Raw genomic sequence first — 17,025 nt, forward strand, 5'->3', positions numbered from 1 at the left:
AACCACTCCTTGAGCAACAGTCACAAGATCAATCATCGCTTGATCCAGAGCTGCAAGACCTGCCACCCCTTGAGCAACAGTCACAAGATCAACCACCGCTTGATCAAGAACTGCAAGATCAACAACTAGATCAACAGCTGCAAGAGGAACCACTCCTTGACCAACAGTTACAAGATAGCCCACCACTTGACCAACAGCTGCAAGATCAGCCATCTGATCTACAGCTGCAAGAGGAACAGCCAGAGAAACAGCTGCAAGAACAGCAACAAGGAGAACAAGAACAACAGCTGCAATTACAGCCAGAAGGGGTAATCGAAGCCGAGCCCCAACAATTAGAGGCTCCAGTGGAAGCCCCAGTGGAAAACTCAGTGGAAAACTCAGTGGAACCCGAGTCATCGTCAGCACCTGAAGTCGCAGCGGAAGTCGTACCAGACGTTGCCCCGGAGCCATTGCTAGAGACAGAACTGGTGCCAGCGCAAGAAGTGGAGCAAGAACAACCACAGGCCACTGTTGAAGAAATTTCCACAATCCCTGAACCCGAGCAACAACTCCAACCACCGACCAATCCTGAAGAGGATGGTTCTGCCCAAGTGACTGCCCCCGACCTCTCCTCAAGTCAGCAGCTAGACGCGAGTGATGTCCAGCGAGACCCCGAAGTGCCTCAAGAATTGCACCAAGAGGAACTAGGAGCACCAGAGCATCCAGTTCTGGAGGCTGCTGAAACTACTCCGGAGAATATCGACGTATCGAAGGAGCAAGTTGTCGAACCACCTGAGCCGACCCCAGTGACAGCACCACAGACCCCATTGTTCTCAACAGACCCAACCACGGCTTCCGTAGAGACCCCATCTGCAACGGAGACTCAATTCGCTGAGTCGGCATCTCCCACAAAGACCGACGCTCCAGAGATTGAGTCACACGCAGCCCCTGTATCTGACCCCTCCTTTGAGGCAGTTGAGGCAGCACCTACTTCCCCTGCCCGCCAAACTACCCCACCTGTGTCCAAGCCGGCTTCTCCTGTGCCAAAGCACGCTTCTCCCATACCTAGGGCTGTTTCGCCTGTACCTAGGGACGCTGCACCTACACCCAAAGCCGCTTCGCCGGTTCCTAAGCCTGCTTCACCTGTACCTCTGGCAGCCCCACCCATGGCTGAAACTGTTTCGTCGATGCAGGAAGCCGAGCTTCCTGCGGAAGTTATCCCACCTGCACCGACACCTCCGCCGGTCGCTTCTGTATATCAAGAACCTCTGTCCATGCTACAGAATCCTTCACCAGTCCAGAAGATGGCCTCTCCTGTATCAAAGGCAGCTTCGCCATTAACGAAGGTCGCCTCTCCTGTCCAGAAATCTGCATCGCCAAAAATTACCAGCCCCCTCGCCCGCCACGCTTATATGTCACCGATGATATCCCCGCACGCTACGCCACACGCTACGCCGCCGGTACAGCCGGCAATGGCTCCTATGCCCCATATGCCCCCTATGCCTCCTCCGAGTACTGCTCCTAGCGTAGCTAGCTATGCTACAGCTTATTCCCCCGTCATGACCACTGCTGGGTTTATGCCCCAGTATGCCTTCTACCCCCCTGGCATGCAACCCACCCCCCGGAGCTCTATGGAGCCCAACACCGCGACAGCCTTCCAGCATTTGCGCGACCTGACTTATGCCAATGGGAATGGATTCTTCGCCCCTCAGAACGGACATCACAATGGCCACAACGGTCATCACAAGGGCATGATGTCGCCTCCAGAGCATCCTGTTGAAGAACCAATTGAACTTCTGCAGAGAATTCAAGACGCCATCCCAGACATAAACCGCTTGTTGAGCAGTTACAGAAATACGAAGAGCAAGCTGCAAGCCCGCGAAGCTGAGTTTCAACAGATGAAGACCCAGCATGAGCAGGATTTGATGCACAAGGACTTCTATATTGAAGCTCTTCAGACGCAAATGAGGAAAACTGCCAATGAGGCGGCGGAAGAGTCCACCAAACTGAAGAACACAATCAACGAACTCCGCATGGAGCTGGGCAACCTTGACGAGAAGCGGAAAGATCTCGAGGAGAAGTTGGAGGACTCCGAGAAGTCAAACGAGGAACTGACGCAGAACAAACATGACCTCGAAGAGGAGGTCAGGACGCTTAACACTAACATCAAAGACGCCCAAGAGGCTCATGAGAAGGAATGTGAGAGGCGCGAACAAGAGAAGGTGGACGCTCTTGCAACTCAGAAACGGGAAATGACCGAGTCTTTCGAAGAAATAAAGGCCGAGGATGAGAAAGCAGCAGCAGAAGCGTTGGCGGCTCGCGAGAAGGAGTTGCTTGACCAGCAAGAAGCAATGAAGAACGATTATGAAGATCAGAAACGACAGATGCAAGAAGCACATGATACATTGCAGTCAAACTTCGATGACAAGGTGAACGAATTGGAGTCCACCAAGACCGATCTCGAGAACAAGCACAAGGAACTCGAGGAGACTCGTGTGCAACATGCCAATGAAGTTGAACTCCTCAACAACACCCATGCTGATCATGTTGCTGACATGGAGAGGCGCTGGGCCGATGAGAGGGGCGAATTGGAGCAGCGCATCACGGACAAGTGCGATGAACTCGCCCACTGTGAGCTCGAAAAGCAGAAGGTGGAAGAGGATAATGTTGTCAAGGAGCAACAACTACAGGCAGCATCTGACGGCATGCGCTTCACCATTGATAATTTGGGCAAAGACTGCGATAGGTTGAGAAAGACCCTTCACAGTCTTGGAGAAGCCACTGACCTCAAGAGCACGAAGGGTGATCCATTCTTGTAAGTGTGACCTAGTGCATTGAGAATGTGTTTTAGTACTTGACTGTCTTTCAAAAATTTCCTTTTGTCTTCTTAATCTTCCAGACTGTCTTCTGTGTTGCCTTTTTTTTTTACTGTTCTGGCCAGAACTGTGCCACGTTCATTTGCTTTCTTTTGTCCTTTTCGATTTTCCCTATAGAATTATGATCACGATGGTGACGAAGATTATGAGATGTCAATAATGCTATCAATTGTACCTGCTCTGATAAGAATTCTATAATCTAGTTTGGACTGCTTCGCCCAGCTTTCTCGTCTTATTGTTTCCTTGTCTAAGGAGCACTTTGCGTACCTTCCAATCGATCCTCCCAAGGATGTACTGTCCAAGATACCTCAGGAGCTACCATCCTTCCTTGATAATACCCCGGCATCGCGTGAACTGCGCTCCGCATACGTTCAACATATCATCTCGAAGACTTTGACTTACCGAATCTTCCATCCGTTTCTTTTCACCTTGGGCAAGAGGTACGGTAAAGCGGACACTTTCTTCCAGATGCTCTCGATGGACATTCGACGCAAGTCTGTGAGACGTGAAGCCTTCTGGAGGCAGCAGACGCTGAAAGCCGCGTACACGACTTCTGATGCCAAGCAGTCGATCAACGTTGTGGCCGCTGTGATTGTTGACGAGATCATCGACCACCTTAAACACTTTGCCGACCCTAAACACATGGACACCCTTCATACAAGCGTGCGTAAGATTGTCAAGTTGGCTGCTGAGACGTGGAGACTTGCTCGTGTCGAACGGGAACTCATCATGGCTTCTTTCCCAGCGCCCGACTCAGAAGGCACCTCAAATGAGATCTGGGAGGAATATGGAACCCCGAAAGAAGGCTGTGTCGGCTCCAAGGAGGACCCTACTCGTCACGTCATTCTGCGAACTTTCCCTCGTATCATTCGGGAGGCAGCGCATGAAGATTTTGCGGAAGACGAGGAGAAAGCCCTCTCCTGTACTTATACTCAAGGCAGTGTTTTGTACTCCGACTCCCCTGTGGTTATGGCTCGACGCCAAGAGCTGGCAAGACGATCCACGGACTCCCTCGTCGGTGGAGAGGAAAGGCCTCGAAGCGAGTCGAGAGGGTCTTCACGTTCTGACGGAAAGCCCAACTCACCCAGGAGAGGTAAAGCAAGCTTCGATACCTTGTAGAGTGAACAGGGTGCATTGGAAGACGTGAGCGCTGCTGAAGGTGTAAAGGCAAAGCATCATAGAGCTACCAGCTGTTGGCTGTACATGAGTTACATTTCTGGGAAAGGGTTGTCTTGGTTATTCCAGTGGGTTAAGTGATCTGAATGCGGTGTTTCGGTTTGTTCAGTCCTTTGCAACAATATACTTCTGTTCCATGATAGGGCTGCTAAGCTCGAGAGCAGAAAAACATTTGTCATTCTTTTATGCCCCTTTGTGCTTCTCACTTTTTACCTCTCCTTCTTTCTTTTTTTTCTACCTTTTTCGTATAGCATTTGGTGGGAGTTTTAGCGTGTCTTTTTCTTCGTCTTTATTGTACTCCTTCTTCCCTTCTTCCATTCCCTTTTTCTTCTTCTTTCCCTTCCTTCCTCTTGTTGATATTGTCTCCCGCGAGAGATATCTTTTTACTTACACTCTGCATCCTGCAGTGTTACGGTTTTCATGATGTGTATTATTTGTTATGATGCATGCTCATCGGGATGATGGCACTTTCTAATGTATGTGATGTCAGTTGACGAAAATGATCGGGAGTCCCTTCCTTCGGTTCCGATGACCTTTGTATATATTTTCAATCGAGACTATAGTATATTGCCTTGATTTCAATGGCCAGCGATATCGGACTGACTGTGCATTTAGTTCCCTACCGTCCGGCGTCGAGATCGCCCTGACCGCTATAGTCTACAATCAGGAGGGGGGAGGAGCACAGCCACGCATGACTAGGCCAGGATGGAGAACAGAAAATATCCGATTTAGTTTTTAAAGCTTGTTCCGACCTCCAAGTCGCATTCTCGCGCAGCAAGTCTGGACTGGACCGAAACATCGTGCACAGCCTCAGGCAGGGCTGATTGCATGACTAACCCAACTAACACGACGCGCGGAGCATAATTGGTCGATATGGATCGATGATCGATGTACCCCGGGCGCTTCCTCGGGGTTACTCTGGTCAAGATGCTTCTAGTAGTAGGTACTAGTAGTTGGTATTGAGGTAAGTTAATCGTGGCGCAGTCGTTTCGCAACTAGAAATGTCTGCAACGGGAAGAATCATCACTCTATTCAGGTTAACCTTCTAGAGGACCATTCACTGAACAAGAGTTCTTGAATCGGTGTCCGGTTCCTGTCCGCCCATGTTGTGGGTGAGAAACAAAGCGATATGAGTGGAGGTTTAGCATTTTTTTAGTGGACCAGAAAGATACCTTTGGTACCATAACTGACTGGTCTGTGGTTCATGATATCGAACAACATTTACATGAACCTTTTTTCATTTTTGTTCTCCTCCCCTTTTCATAGAGAGGAGGGTAAAAATGACTTAGATGCGAGTGCATCAGAACTTATAGTAGATGGGTAATACATCGGAGTCCGCCCCGATGAAGATTACCCGTTTCGTTCCCTTTTCCCTTTCGTATCTTGAATGCGGAATGACCACCTCAAGGATCAGCATCCTACAGGTACTGAATATAGAACACCAAATGGGGCCGGGGGGCTTGACCCTCTCTTTTCCTCACATCGGGCCACAGCACCAAGATTTCATGCTCATTTTAATTTGATGATCCATTGCTGACAGTGGTACTGCGCAGTATCCTGTTTGCTGATTCGTGACGCAAACCGAACAGTTCCCTTTTTTTTTTTTTTTCGCCCTTCCCTCTCTTTTTTCCAAAAATCCGAGGTCCAAAGGGAACAATAAAAGCCGTGTAGATAATGATAATCCTCCCTCTTACTGAATGGACCTAATGAGAACCCCACTTCGTTCTCACTGGCCAGCCACGCGCCCACACTTTCTTAACACCGGCGCCTGTTGAGCATGAGTGACTCCATCCTGTCAAATTAATTTCTTGAGAGTTGGCTGAGTTAATCTCTCTCTCTCTCTCTCCTTCTCTCTCTCTTTCTCTTTTTTGAGCAGACGGAAGAATGTAATCTTTCCCGTCGTAATAACAAATAAGTTATAATATGGAGATCAATAGTACTGGTTGTTATGTGCATTTATGTGTATGAGCCTCATTAAACAAAATAGCCTTGCCATCACGTTACAATCTCTCAAGAGGCTCTTCAAGGGGAAAAGAAACACATGACGTGCCCTCTTCTCCCCTCTTACTGTTGGTTTCCCTGTTCATTTGTGGCTCAGTCCTCATTTCAGCCGCAAGGCATCTTTTTCCAATTCTTCTTTCTCTTCCTCTTCCTCTTCGTTCCTCCGTCCTCTTATTCTTTGCATTTAATCTTGCACAATACTACGGGGGATTTTTCCACTCTATTTCTCCTCGATTTGGCTCGTGCTTACCCCTCTTTTTGCGTATTTGTATAGGTAGCCAAGACTCTTCTACCATTATCCTCAACCAACTTTCTCGTTAATCTGCCCTACAAGGCGCCGTTACGCTTAAAACTCCCCCCCCTTTTTTTCCTTCTTAATTTCTGCTCCCCATTACCATTAGCTCGACCCAAACTTTTGAATCCACGGTTCTTTTTGTTCCTCCAGTGGATTTTATATCGACTTCGTTTATTTTCTTAACATTTCCCCCTGGCCCCGTTGCCAGTAAAGGCAATTTTTGGAAGTCAGTCTACGTCATTGGTCGAGAACAAGCTGAATTGCGATCAAGAACGCCCACAGAATGATTCCTGCGGTGGCCTAATTTAAACCGGCTGCTGTTTACGGATTCTAATTCTGCTACATCTATATACAATATATCTCATTGACTTATTTTTTATAATTGCATAAACTGCTGCTTTGCTCATCGATGGCTTTCTAGACATGCGCCCTCAACTCTGGTTTCCATCTTTGTGAGCTCTACTGTACTGGCCCGAGGGACTGCGCGCACACGTTCGCAGAGCCATCCGGAAGGGAGAACAGGACTGCAACATTCTTCATTTCTTTGGCTTTGTGCTAGGTTCGCGTGAGAAAGAGGCATCGGATATTCGACTTACCTACAACCATGTCGACTATATCGCCTCAGTTCGTCACAAACGACTCGCCCAACCCCGCAAAATTAAATGACACTTCCTTTCCCGACCCTTATCTCTCGGCCCAGCTAGACCCTGAGGTAGCATCTTTCAGATCATCTGCCATCAGACTAACCCCCGTGAGCGGCGAAGATCACGCACGCGCGATGCCTCCTCTTCCCCTATAGGTTCGCATGTTCACAGCGACTCGCCCCGCGATGAAGCACACCCGGCCTCTTATTCTGAATACCTCAGCCCCGCGGACGATCTCTCCAGTGAGATGAGTGTTCATACGTCGCCAAGCGCCGATTACCTGTCGGCAGCCTTGAGTACAGACCTATCTCCAGACTCGAATAGTTCGCAGCATGACGGTGGTTTACATCCAGGCATGCGCAGCACTGCCTTGGACCCGAGCGAGTTGAACTCTACACAGATGACTATGGATCCCTCTCAGTTACTCACTCCGAATCTGACAAACAAATCAAGCTTGTGTTCTGAGACAACTAGTATCAAGAGTCAGACTGGTTCTATTACCTTGCAGAACCAACCGCAGGCACTCACTCTCATCACCGGTCCCCCCGATGAACGTCTGGATGTGCCCGTAGACCTTTGCTCTCCCAGGGCCAGAAGCCCAATTGTCAAAATTGAGAGTTTTTCCCGGGGCGATTCGCCGGTAAGAGATATGCGGCGACCAAGTCATTCTTCAACACACCTTTCCCCCGGTGGGCCATCTAGCGAATCCGACGAGGAAGCAGGGGTGGATAATGGCAGATATCTTGGATCTGTACAATCTGTCTCGCGAAAACATGATGGATCCTGGATACCAAATGCGGCTACTGGCCACGCTGGTGTGGACCCTATATCCCGGGAAAATGTTTACGTGCCAAGCCCGAATGAGCTCGAGCTGCGGCGACAGTTGGATGAGAAGAATGAAGATATTCGATCTTGGTCGGCCTCCGTCAGTGTGGCGAATAGTGAGAATGGCGATGACCCAACCCCACACCCACACAGGGGTCGCAAGCACACAGGTAACCGACGCAGAGCGAAGAGCGCTGGCGACCCTTCGCTCCAACAAGATTACTTCAACTTGAAAGTCGCTCTCATCCCTGGGCCAGGCGTACTCGTCACAGAGAACAGCGAAGAGGAATACAGCGATCATGAATCGGACTGTGAGGGACCCGGCTCGGAAACCCCAGCTGCCAGTGTGAATGAGGCAAGATGGGCTTTGGAAGAACAGGAAATGCCGCATAGTCCTGAACAACTCAGTCCTGAAGGTGAAGAACCGTCACCTCATCAGTTCCTGGGGCGACCTCCTTGGCGAGATCTCGTGTCGGCCCCTTCGCCGGACATGGCACGTACGCAGCCTACAAGCTCAACTGCAGCCATGGTCGAGTATGAGAGACGTGCGAGGGATTTGGATACTGCTTCGCGCGCGGCAACTTGGGGTACCCGCGACGTCGATATCAATAGTCTCGTTGGTGCGGGGGGCTCCTTTGAAAATTTGTCGATCAGCAACGACAAAAGCAGGAAACACGAGAGGCGAAGCAGTCTCCGCAAACTGTTGCACAGGAAACCGTCCAACAATCTCAAACCGCCTAACAATCTCAAACGGCATCTGTCTGATCTGTCTCTTTCGCTACCTGGCTCCGATGACCACAGCAAGGGCGACGAATACAAAGGCTCCCATCAAAGGAAGAACAGCTTCCCGCATCGCAAACTGAGTCTTGGTCTTTCACCTAGGTCGCCTAGGTCTTCCAGGTCTCCTAGTTTGAGCACTGGAGGTGCCGTTATTGCCATAGCCGGGCAAATGGCCGCCATTGGTGGAAAGGATACCCTTCGGGCGGCATCCCCGAGTTCCACGAGCAACCCTTGGCCTTCGCTCAAGGTCCGTGGACGAAGCAGAAGTGAAATACCGAGACCGTCAACACCTGGACTCATCGACCTGATGACAAGCCATGGTGGGCCCCCGGTTGCCAACATCGCATATTCACACTTACAGCCAGAACCTCGCAGCGCCCCACCAAACCAAACTCGACTAGGACATGGCACCCGTGACGATGATGAGACCGACTATAACATGGCTGATGATAGAGGATTAGTGATGGATCTTTCTGTTCAATCACGCCTCCCCGTGCCTACATTGGAAGGGTTCAGGACCCAGATCGCTCAGCTAAATCCCCGACTTCAACCGGCACTACTTGACCGCTTTGCCAACGAACAAGTTCGCCGCTACAAAAAGTTGGTGGAAAACAAATTCACTCATACTTGTGCGGTTAGCCAGAAGAGCTGTGCTTCGGGCAAATTCTGCTTTGCCCAGGGCGGCGAGGCCCTCCTGTTGGCGCCTCGTGCAGGCCCCCAGGACTCAGAAACCCCCCATACGCAATTCCAGATCCCTGGGCATGGTGAGACCGGCGATGATTCTCAAGCCCTCGGGGAAAGTGCTGTCACCGCGGCACAGTTCCCTCCGGGGGTCCCTTTGCCGCCAGTCAAGCGGCTCCCAGCGGAGTTTGAATGCCCAATATGCTTCCAGGTGAAGAAGTTCCAAAAGCCATCAGATTGGACCAAGCATGTCCACGAAGATGTGCAGCCGTTCACCTGTACCTTTGCCCATTGTACCGAACCCAAATCGTTCAAACGAAAGGCTGATTGGGTACGGCATGAGAGCGAACGGCACAGGCAACTAGAGTGGTGGACCTGTTCGGAGCCCGATTGCAACCATACTTGTTTTCGAAAGGATAATTTTGTACAGCATCTCGTCCGCGAGCACAAGATGCAAGAGCCCAAGGTAAAGAAAACCAAGGCCAAGGGATTATCCAAACATCCGGTAGATCCGAATTCACCCGAAATGCTGGCAGAGATCCAGCGCGAGCGCGAGATTGAGCAGCTCTGGAACCTTGTGGAGCAATGTCGGCATGACAATCCGAAGGGGCCCAAGGATGAGCCGTGCCGGTTCTGCGGTAACGTCTGCAGCAGTTGGAAAAAGCTTACGGTGCATTTGGCCAAACACATGGAGCAGATCGCGATGCCCGTGTTAGCTCTCGTCAACGAACGGAACCTGTCGTCCAACCTGGGACCGGATTCTACTGGCAAGGACGATCTCGGCTCCGAGCCAGAGTCGATCTCGCGTGAAACCACCAGTTTTGCGCCCAATCTGAACGGGATCCAAGCTAGGGCAGACATGCCAATAGGCTACACACAGGCACCATACCCAGGTCATGACGTTGGGCAGTCCGACGGGCTTGAGGTCCCTTTCAGCTCCACCAGCGTTCCCCACTTTACCACCATGTCAGGCGCGTTCATATCCGCCGAGCCGGAACCGATGGACGCGTACGATGAGTATAGTGTGCAGGTGGGACTCCAGCCAGGGGGGCCCATGGACCAGTCGCGGCTCATGCCTATGCACCAGAACTCAGTGACATATCCTCCCCCTTTCAACGCCGGGCCGCGCCCTCGGGTCTCCCATCAGGATATGAGCGTATTGCAAGAATCGTATAATTTCTCCATGTCCCCCACGGAGATGCAACCGACCTATGACCCCCGGTACATGTCATCTACGGGGGAGAATGGCTATGCCTGCCAAGGGACCATGGCACCCACCATGCCATTCACTGCGCCCGGGACCTACCCAAACCAACTCTAGTAAACCGGTTTACCACTCGATCGATACAGGACCGGGCCGTAACCGTCTGCCCCATCACATTTATTTGATTCTTTTTGTATTATCATGATACCCTAGCGCACTAGTTTGGCAGATCGTGAAGGAAATTTTCTATAATATGATCTGAAACGGCTTTATTACTTTGGGATTCCATCACTTTTTTTTCCCCTCTCTTTTTTCCACTTTCAACACCCCTGCGTATTGATCACATTATATGGGGGATTTTCTTTTTTGGATCTCTGGAGACGATCGGTCTACATTGATATGCCCATAAACAATAGATGATTTACTCGATGGTCTTGTCTTGGCCTTGGATAGCATGCGTGTCAAGTGATAATTACTTTTTTACGCTCTGGTTCCAGCCGCTGGGCTTTGTTGGTCGTCTTTTTTTTCGTTTCCTTTTTGCTTTTTTTGAAGAAAAAAAATTTTTTCTTCTGTCTTTCTTTCATACTCTCTTTTCCCTTGGCAAATGTTTTGACTTTTTGACTTTGTTGGTGCTTACAGACATTTTGGACCCACGAATGATAGACGTTAAACTACCAACGCTGTGGAAGTGACTAACGATTTCTTCGACGTGGGATGTAGGCAGGAGGAACCTCCTCTGAGAAATGGAGGGTCTCTGTGTATGTGTGTGTGTGTGTATGTACGCCCTACCTCAGAACTAGTAGTACCTAAGAAGTACTAGGAGTCGCTCTATGAGAGCCCGAAAAGGACAGTTGCTCGACGGATGATGATTGGACAAACAGACCATGCACCTGGCCCAGAGAGAAAAGCACGAAGAACGGGGAATCTTACACCTAGGCCACTAGGTGCAGAGTTCTAAGGAGGTTGACCAGCGAGGGAATCTCAACCGGCAAACTGTCAGCTTGAAAAGGGAGAAAAAGAAATGAGACATCACACAGCCGGATGCATTCACAAGGTCCCGGCGTGCGACACATCCCTGTTAATGTTATTCTGTTATAAATAGTATTCAGTAACCGTAATATTGCAGAACTGAGAGACCTTCACGATGGCTGATTTTAGCCTCCGCAAAGAAAAAGAAAAGTTAAAGTTAAATTGAATAAATAAATAAAAAAGAAAGGGAAGGGAAACGACTAAAAGAATTAAGGAGAGTGAGGGGAGGAAAAAAAAAAAAAAAAACAAAAAACAAAAACCCTAAATAAAATCAACACGAGTTTGAAGGGGATCTACACAGTGGGATGGGGGTTGAGTGTTTTCAGTTGACGGGATACTTGGGGAGAGTTCGTCCGGTAAGGTTTTTCTTGTCAATACCAACCTTCTAGGCGAAGACGACGACAAGGTTGGCTTTGACAGTGAGGTGGAGGTGGAGGAAGATGGGCCCTGAATTGAGAGAATGGCAGACGCACTCGTCGGACCTTTGCTTATCTGCGTGATATTCGAGCCATTCGACTATTGCCATATCCACAGTCCATATTAGACTACTCGTTTCCTCCTCGGACATACAGATCGCAGCCAGGGATACACTCACTGGAATGAATTCTGTCCAGCTTTCCGAGGCAGCCAATTGCAAGGATGAATTGTCCATATATTTTGGATTCAGGGTCTCGGTTGATAACGTACGATTTCCACGATATCGGGTGGGAATGCGGATCCAATGAGACCATCAGCTAGTAAATAAGATTAGGTGATAGCTGGAGTGATGTGCGGGAATAATCATAATAATCAGCAATAATGAGATTGGTGAATTAGCCCAGATTAGCAAGCATAGTCAGTAACCTTGTACCGTCTCGTAGGTAAGTGGTGCCGCTGTCCCTTTTCCGAGAGAAAAGAAGGGAGAGAAAAGAAATTAAACTATTAAAAAATTCAAAATTCTTTTTCTCGCATGATGAAGTCTTTTTTGAGGGAACTTTGCAATCCTTACAGGCACAGCCACGCTGTGTCTGTGTGTTATTGGCTCTCATGCTGGTTGTCATGATGCCGATGGAGTCCTTCTCATTTTCCTTTATTTGCCAATCACGGACCACATACCGCGTGCCATGGACCCCCTTACATCCCTCATTCTCTGGAGAGGATGCCGAACTAAGTTGTAAGTAACTAGTAACTAGCTTACCTGCCATTAGTCATGAACCTCATTCGTTTCAGCTGACGAATCCCGGGGAATCAATTCCCGATGTGGAGATTGACGGTGGGAGGGTCTTCGCCTTTGCACACCCCTCATCTGGACAATGAAGTTGTATGCCCCCGTCTTGCGATGGAGATAGGGTCCTATCCATACATACCTGAGGAGTTATGAGGCTACAATGCCTCTCTCTCTATCTCATATCTAATCTATCTACATTCTACTCGTCCGATCCGACTATCCAGGGGTAGCTCGACAGAGCTCTTTGTGCAATCAGTTACTGCACGCTAGGAGCCTGTGTGTATGTACATACATACCTTCTGTGTGTGTGTGTACCTGGAGTCATATCTGACGGAATTGGTCTGGGAAGAAAGGAAGGGGATGGGGAGATAGTAGCTGAGTGAGAGCAATATGTATGTACATATATGCGACATGAACGCATGCCTTCAAGGAAGAAAATAAAAGAAAAACGAAAAACGAATCAGTAAAATTCTGTTTTCTGTCTTTGATGTATGACAGATCTTAGTGAAGGGTTCAGTCTAGTCACGTTAATTTCCCCTCAGCTCTCATCTCCCCTTCAACCCCAAAGAAGAATAGTAGAGAATCAATCAACTTCCATTCTCTGGAAGATCCTTAACCCCCATTCCTCCAATATTCCTCATGCTTCCCAGCTTCAATGGACCTCTGCAGTCCAGCTCCCGTTCATTGGTCCTTTCGTATGGATGCACAGACAGTACGTACTTTTGGGTCACGGTGTTCCTCCCCCCCTCTCCTGTCCTGCCAATGTGGAAATCTTTCCTTCCTTTTTCTCTCTGAAGTTTGAACACGTTATCGCGTGGGGTTTAGCGATGGGGTTAGTGTCCACCACCAGCCGTCGATCACATCGTCTATCCTTTCCCTTCTTTTCGGCCGTTGACATTGATGCTCACTCTCGTCTTCCCTTGTCATTTTTTTTTATTAATTATATATATAGGGAGTGTGTTAATTAACCTTGTTCTATTTAAAAACGGATCTTCTTCACAGTCACATCCCAGTCTATGTTTCATCTCTGAATTTACTCAGCCTCACTGCCCGACTTTTCTCATCGGCTTCCCTTTTTGACTATGTTTGATCTGGTCTCAACTATCACCATTTCTACAAGAAGACCATTCTGACGGTGGATGGTGTCTAAAAGATATTATATTAGACTCATGGCCTGTGGGTGCTTCAAATATTTATATAAATCACTCCGCCACTCGACTCGCGCGCTATCCTGACACATCCACCCCTCAACCCTCTAGCTTGTCGGTATATCCCAGACGTGGAAACGATTATCAGCAAGGTCAGTTTAGACAGCTGACTTGGCAGCTATGAGCGTATGTAACTGTCGTCTGGTCTCGTCCAGTCCTAACCCAATGGTCAACCCTCGGTGAAATCTTCTAGTAAACTAACTATACCCATTTGCTTTAGGAGCCCAACCCCAAAAGACTAGCTTGGGATAACTCCGGGGATATCCTCCAAGGCATGCTGGACCGGCAAGTCGCACCAACCTCAGCGCAGTTAGAGTACTCGTCGGATGGACTTTTAGCCTCTGAGTACGCTCTAAGCGATCCGGCGTCTTTTCTAGGCCTGCAATTCGGTCCTGACTCTGCAGTAATCCCGCACAGCCATCTATCTATGCTCAACCAATGGCCGCCACATCACCAGCAAACATCGTCACCGCCGCCTCAACCCAGCTTGGATGTTTCTCAGTACCATCACCCGCGGTTAAAGAGCAGCCAAGATGCGTGGAACCCGCTTCAAGTGACGGGCGTGCCGGTAAACACGTCGTTATGGGGGTTCCCTAACGCTAATAACCTCCAGCAGACGTCTGATGGTGGCCGCAAATATTCGACGGGGCAGTACAGCGCAACTTCCGAGAATGACAGTCACTATAACGGCTTCCACCCCTCGGACTCGGGATACTGCAGTCACAGCTGTACCACGCGTTCGGTCACCACGTCGTCTTACGCGGTTGATTCCGTCAGCAGCCCATTCTTAGCACCGCATGAACATGAAAATGAAGATCGATCGTCGATATTAGATCTCGGTCCATCCCACTGTGGCGACACAGTCGTCGATCCGCTGGAGATGGCAGAATCATCATCTTTGATGTGTCATGATATGATTACATGTGATTATCCCAACTGCCCTTGGACGGGCAAGTGTCCATCCGACAAGAGGTATGCTTCCTCTCTTCGGCATGCTTGAAAAAAAATCATCATGCAGAAGAGCCATGAAGTTAATTAGCAGCAGGAAGCATGAAGCGAGACATAGAAAACTCTTCAAATGCGACGAGCCTGGCTGTACGCGGAAGGAAGGCTTCGGTACCATCAATGATCTTGCACGGCATAAAAAGTGTGTCCACAAACAGGAGCCAGAGCGCGGTCCCAAAGTGCTGTATATGTGTTTTGGGCGCAACTGTCCACGCCGAGGTAAGGAATGGCCCCGGTTGGACAACTTCCGTCAGCATCTCTCCCGGATGCATAATGACGAGGATACCAATGAACTACTGAAGAGGTAAGTTAGCTTGTCTATGGATATGTGAAAATAAAAGCCAGTATTAACCTCGTCTAGGTCGCATGATTGGTATGAGTCTTGTGTAAAGCCACGAGCTGAGTCTTCATCCTTTGCCGATCACTTCTCGGATGAGGTTACGGTTGCTGCTTCTGATTCAGAGTATGTCAGGAGGGATTCTGGTCAGGACCTCTACAGTTTGCGGTCTCCAGATACGCCTGTCTTTAGGCCATCTAATCAGTCGGGCCTCCAACCAATTAAGAACTCCCAAACTCAACGAAGATATTCTACCTTGGATAGTACACCAAGACTCCCTGCAAGAGATACTGCGCAGCGCCTTGAACTACCGGCTCTGACGACCCTCAATCTGAGCTCAAACACGGACCTAGAGCCTTCCACCCCTTCTCGGCTGGGACACGCTCAACCTGACAGAATGGAAAATATGGTATCCGAAATGGCTACCAATATGGTCAACGTCATGGCAAGCATGATGAACAGCAGTAGCAGCGATAGCGGTAACAGTCAGCGCAGACATAGCCACCATATGGGCGACAAAGTAGAGACACTTGAGCGAAATAACGGACTGTCCGTTGAGAAGCGGGAGATGATGCAGAAGATACTATCTGCAGCTCTAGACCAGGTGTCCGGAAACCCAGAATCTAGTCAGGCTGATTCACAGACGATGCCTGACAGTAAGTCCGACAAGAAAGGTTGGATACAATGCGAATTCTGCACGAAGCGCACGCGTTTGCGCTGTGAAATGAAGTAGGTGAACATACGGCGCTTTTATCTGAAATAAGATCCTAACATTTCAACTTCAAGGAAACATAAGAAGCGCCATGAGCGACCGTATGGTTGCACATTCGAAAAATGCAGCAAGACCTTCGGTAGCAAAGCCGACTGGAAACGACACGAGAACTCCCAGCATTTCCCCTTGCAGAGTTGGCGCTGCACCCTTCCCGATGCTACGCAAGGGGATCAATCCTGCGCTCGCCTATTCTATGACCAAGGAGAATATACCCGTCATCTGAAAAAGCATCATCATGCAGAAGATAAAGAGGTACAGACTGCACTCTCCAAGAATAGCATCGGTCCGCATGGACAGTCGCAATTCTGGTGCGGCTTCTGTCGTGACATCATCCCATTAAAAGGTCAAGGCCTTGCTGCATGGAATGAGCGCTTCAATCACATAGATACTGAGCACTTCAAAAATGGCGAGCGGATCGAGGATTGGCTCCTACCTTCGGGACATCTGACCAAGGGCCGAGAGCGCGACGGAACGGAACAAATCGGAACGCACGCAGATGGCGATGGTGAGCCTCCAGCAGACGATGTGAGCGATGATGATACTGTCGGGAGTATCTGTAACTCTGAGGGCGAGAACCCACGGGATGAAACCCCGGTGGCGGCCCCAGAACAAGTACATAACCTTCCACTTCGCCAAGCGAACACTCATTTTCAAAACAATTCTCCTATGTTCAACCCTCTTCCCGACCAGACGAACTTACGAAAACGCAAATTCTCCGCCCCACAACCGTCTCTAGACTATTACATTCGGGCGGATATTCCGGCTATGGAGAAAAGATATAAGACCGACGATGCGATCCAATCCCATTATGGGAACCTCGTCTACTGCGTAAGTCATTCTGAATCAGTTGGTTTTGGAGACGAAAGATAGGCTAACCCGAGAACAGTGCCAGTGTACGCAGGGTCCGTTTTCTTGGTCTTATACCGCTCAATGCTTATATTGCCCTCATAGCTTCTGTGGCAGTTGTGGGAGTGAGCGCCAGCCTCTGCCTAATGGATATATAGAA

The 17,025-nt window shown here is 49.3% G+C and overlaps 3 protein-coding genes across 3 annotated transcripts; all 3 read left to right on the forward strand.

The window, feature by feature from the left end:
* On the forward strand, positions 1-3,974 carry ABOM_010677 (uncharacterized protein; the record flags this gene model as incomplete). Its single annotated transcript, XM_022537805.1, has 2 exons — positions 1-2,794; positions 3,059-3,974. Coding segments are annotated over 2 exons (3,710 nt in total), but the record flags the coding sequence as incomplete, so codon positions are not given.
* A 2,957-nt stretch (positions 3,975-6,931) lies between these two features.
* ABOM_010678 (putative C2H2 finger domain protein) lies at positions 6,932-10,578 on the forward strand (the record flags this gene model as incomplete). The annotated part of the gene is made up of 2 exons (XM_022537806.1): positions 6,932-7,039; positions 7,084-10,578. 2 exons carry the CDS (start codon positions 6,932-6,934, stop codon positions 10,576-10,578), a joined length of 3,603 nt encoding a protein of 1,200 aa, XP_022384709.1.
* Positions 10,579-14,025: 3,447 nt separating this feature from the next.
* Positions 14,026-17,023, forward strand: ABOM_010679 (putative C2H2 finger domain protein; the record flags this gene model as incomplete). The annotated part of the gene is made up of 7 exons (XM_022537807.1): positions 14,026-14,031; positions 14,126-14,877; positions 14,951-15,214; positions 15,272-15,976; positions 16,034-16,847; positions 16,906-16,912; positions 16,971-17,023. 7 exons carry the CDS (start codon positions 14,026-14,028, stop codon positions 17,021-17,023), a joined length of 2,601 nt encoding a protein of 866 aa, XP_022384708.1.
* Positions 17,024-17,025: the final 2 nt, after the last annotated feature.

Source organism: Aspergillus bombycis, assembly GCF_001792695.1.
Source record: "Aspergillus bombycis strain NRRL26010 chromosome Unknown contig00124, whole genome shotgun sequence".
NCBI classification, from domain to species: Eukaryota; Fungi; Ascomycota; class Eurotiomycetes; order Eurotiales; family Aspergillaceae; genus Aspergillus; species Aspergillus bombycis.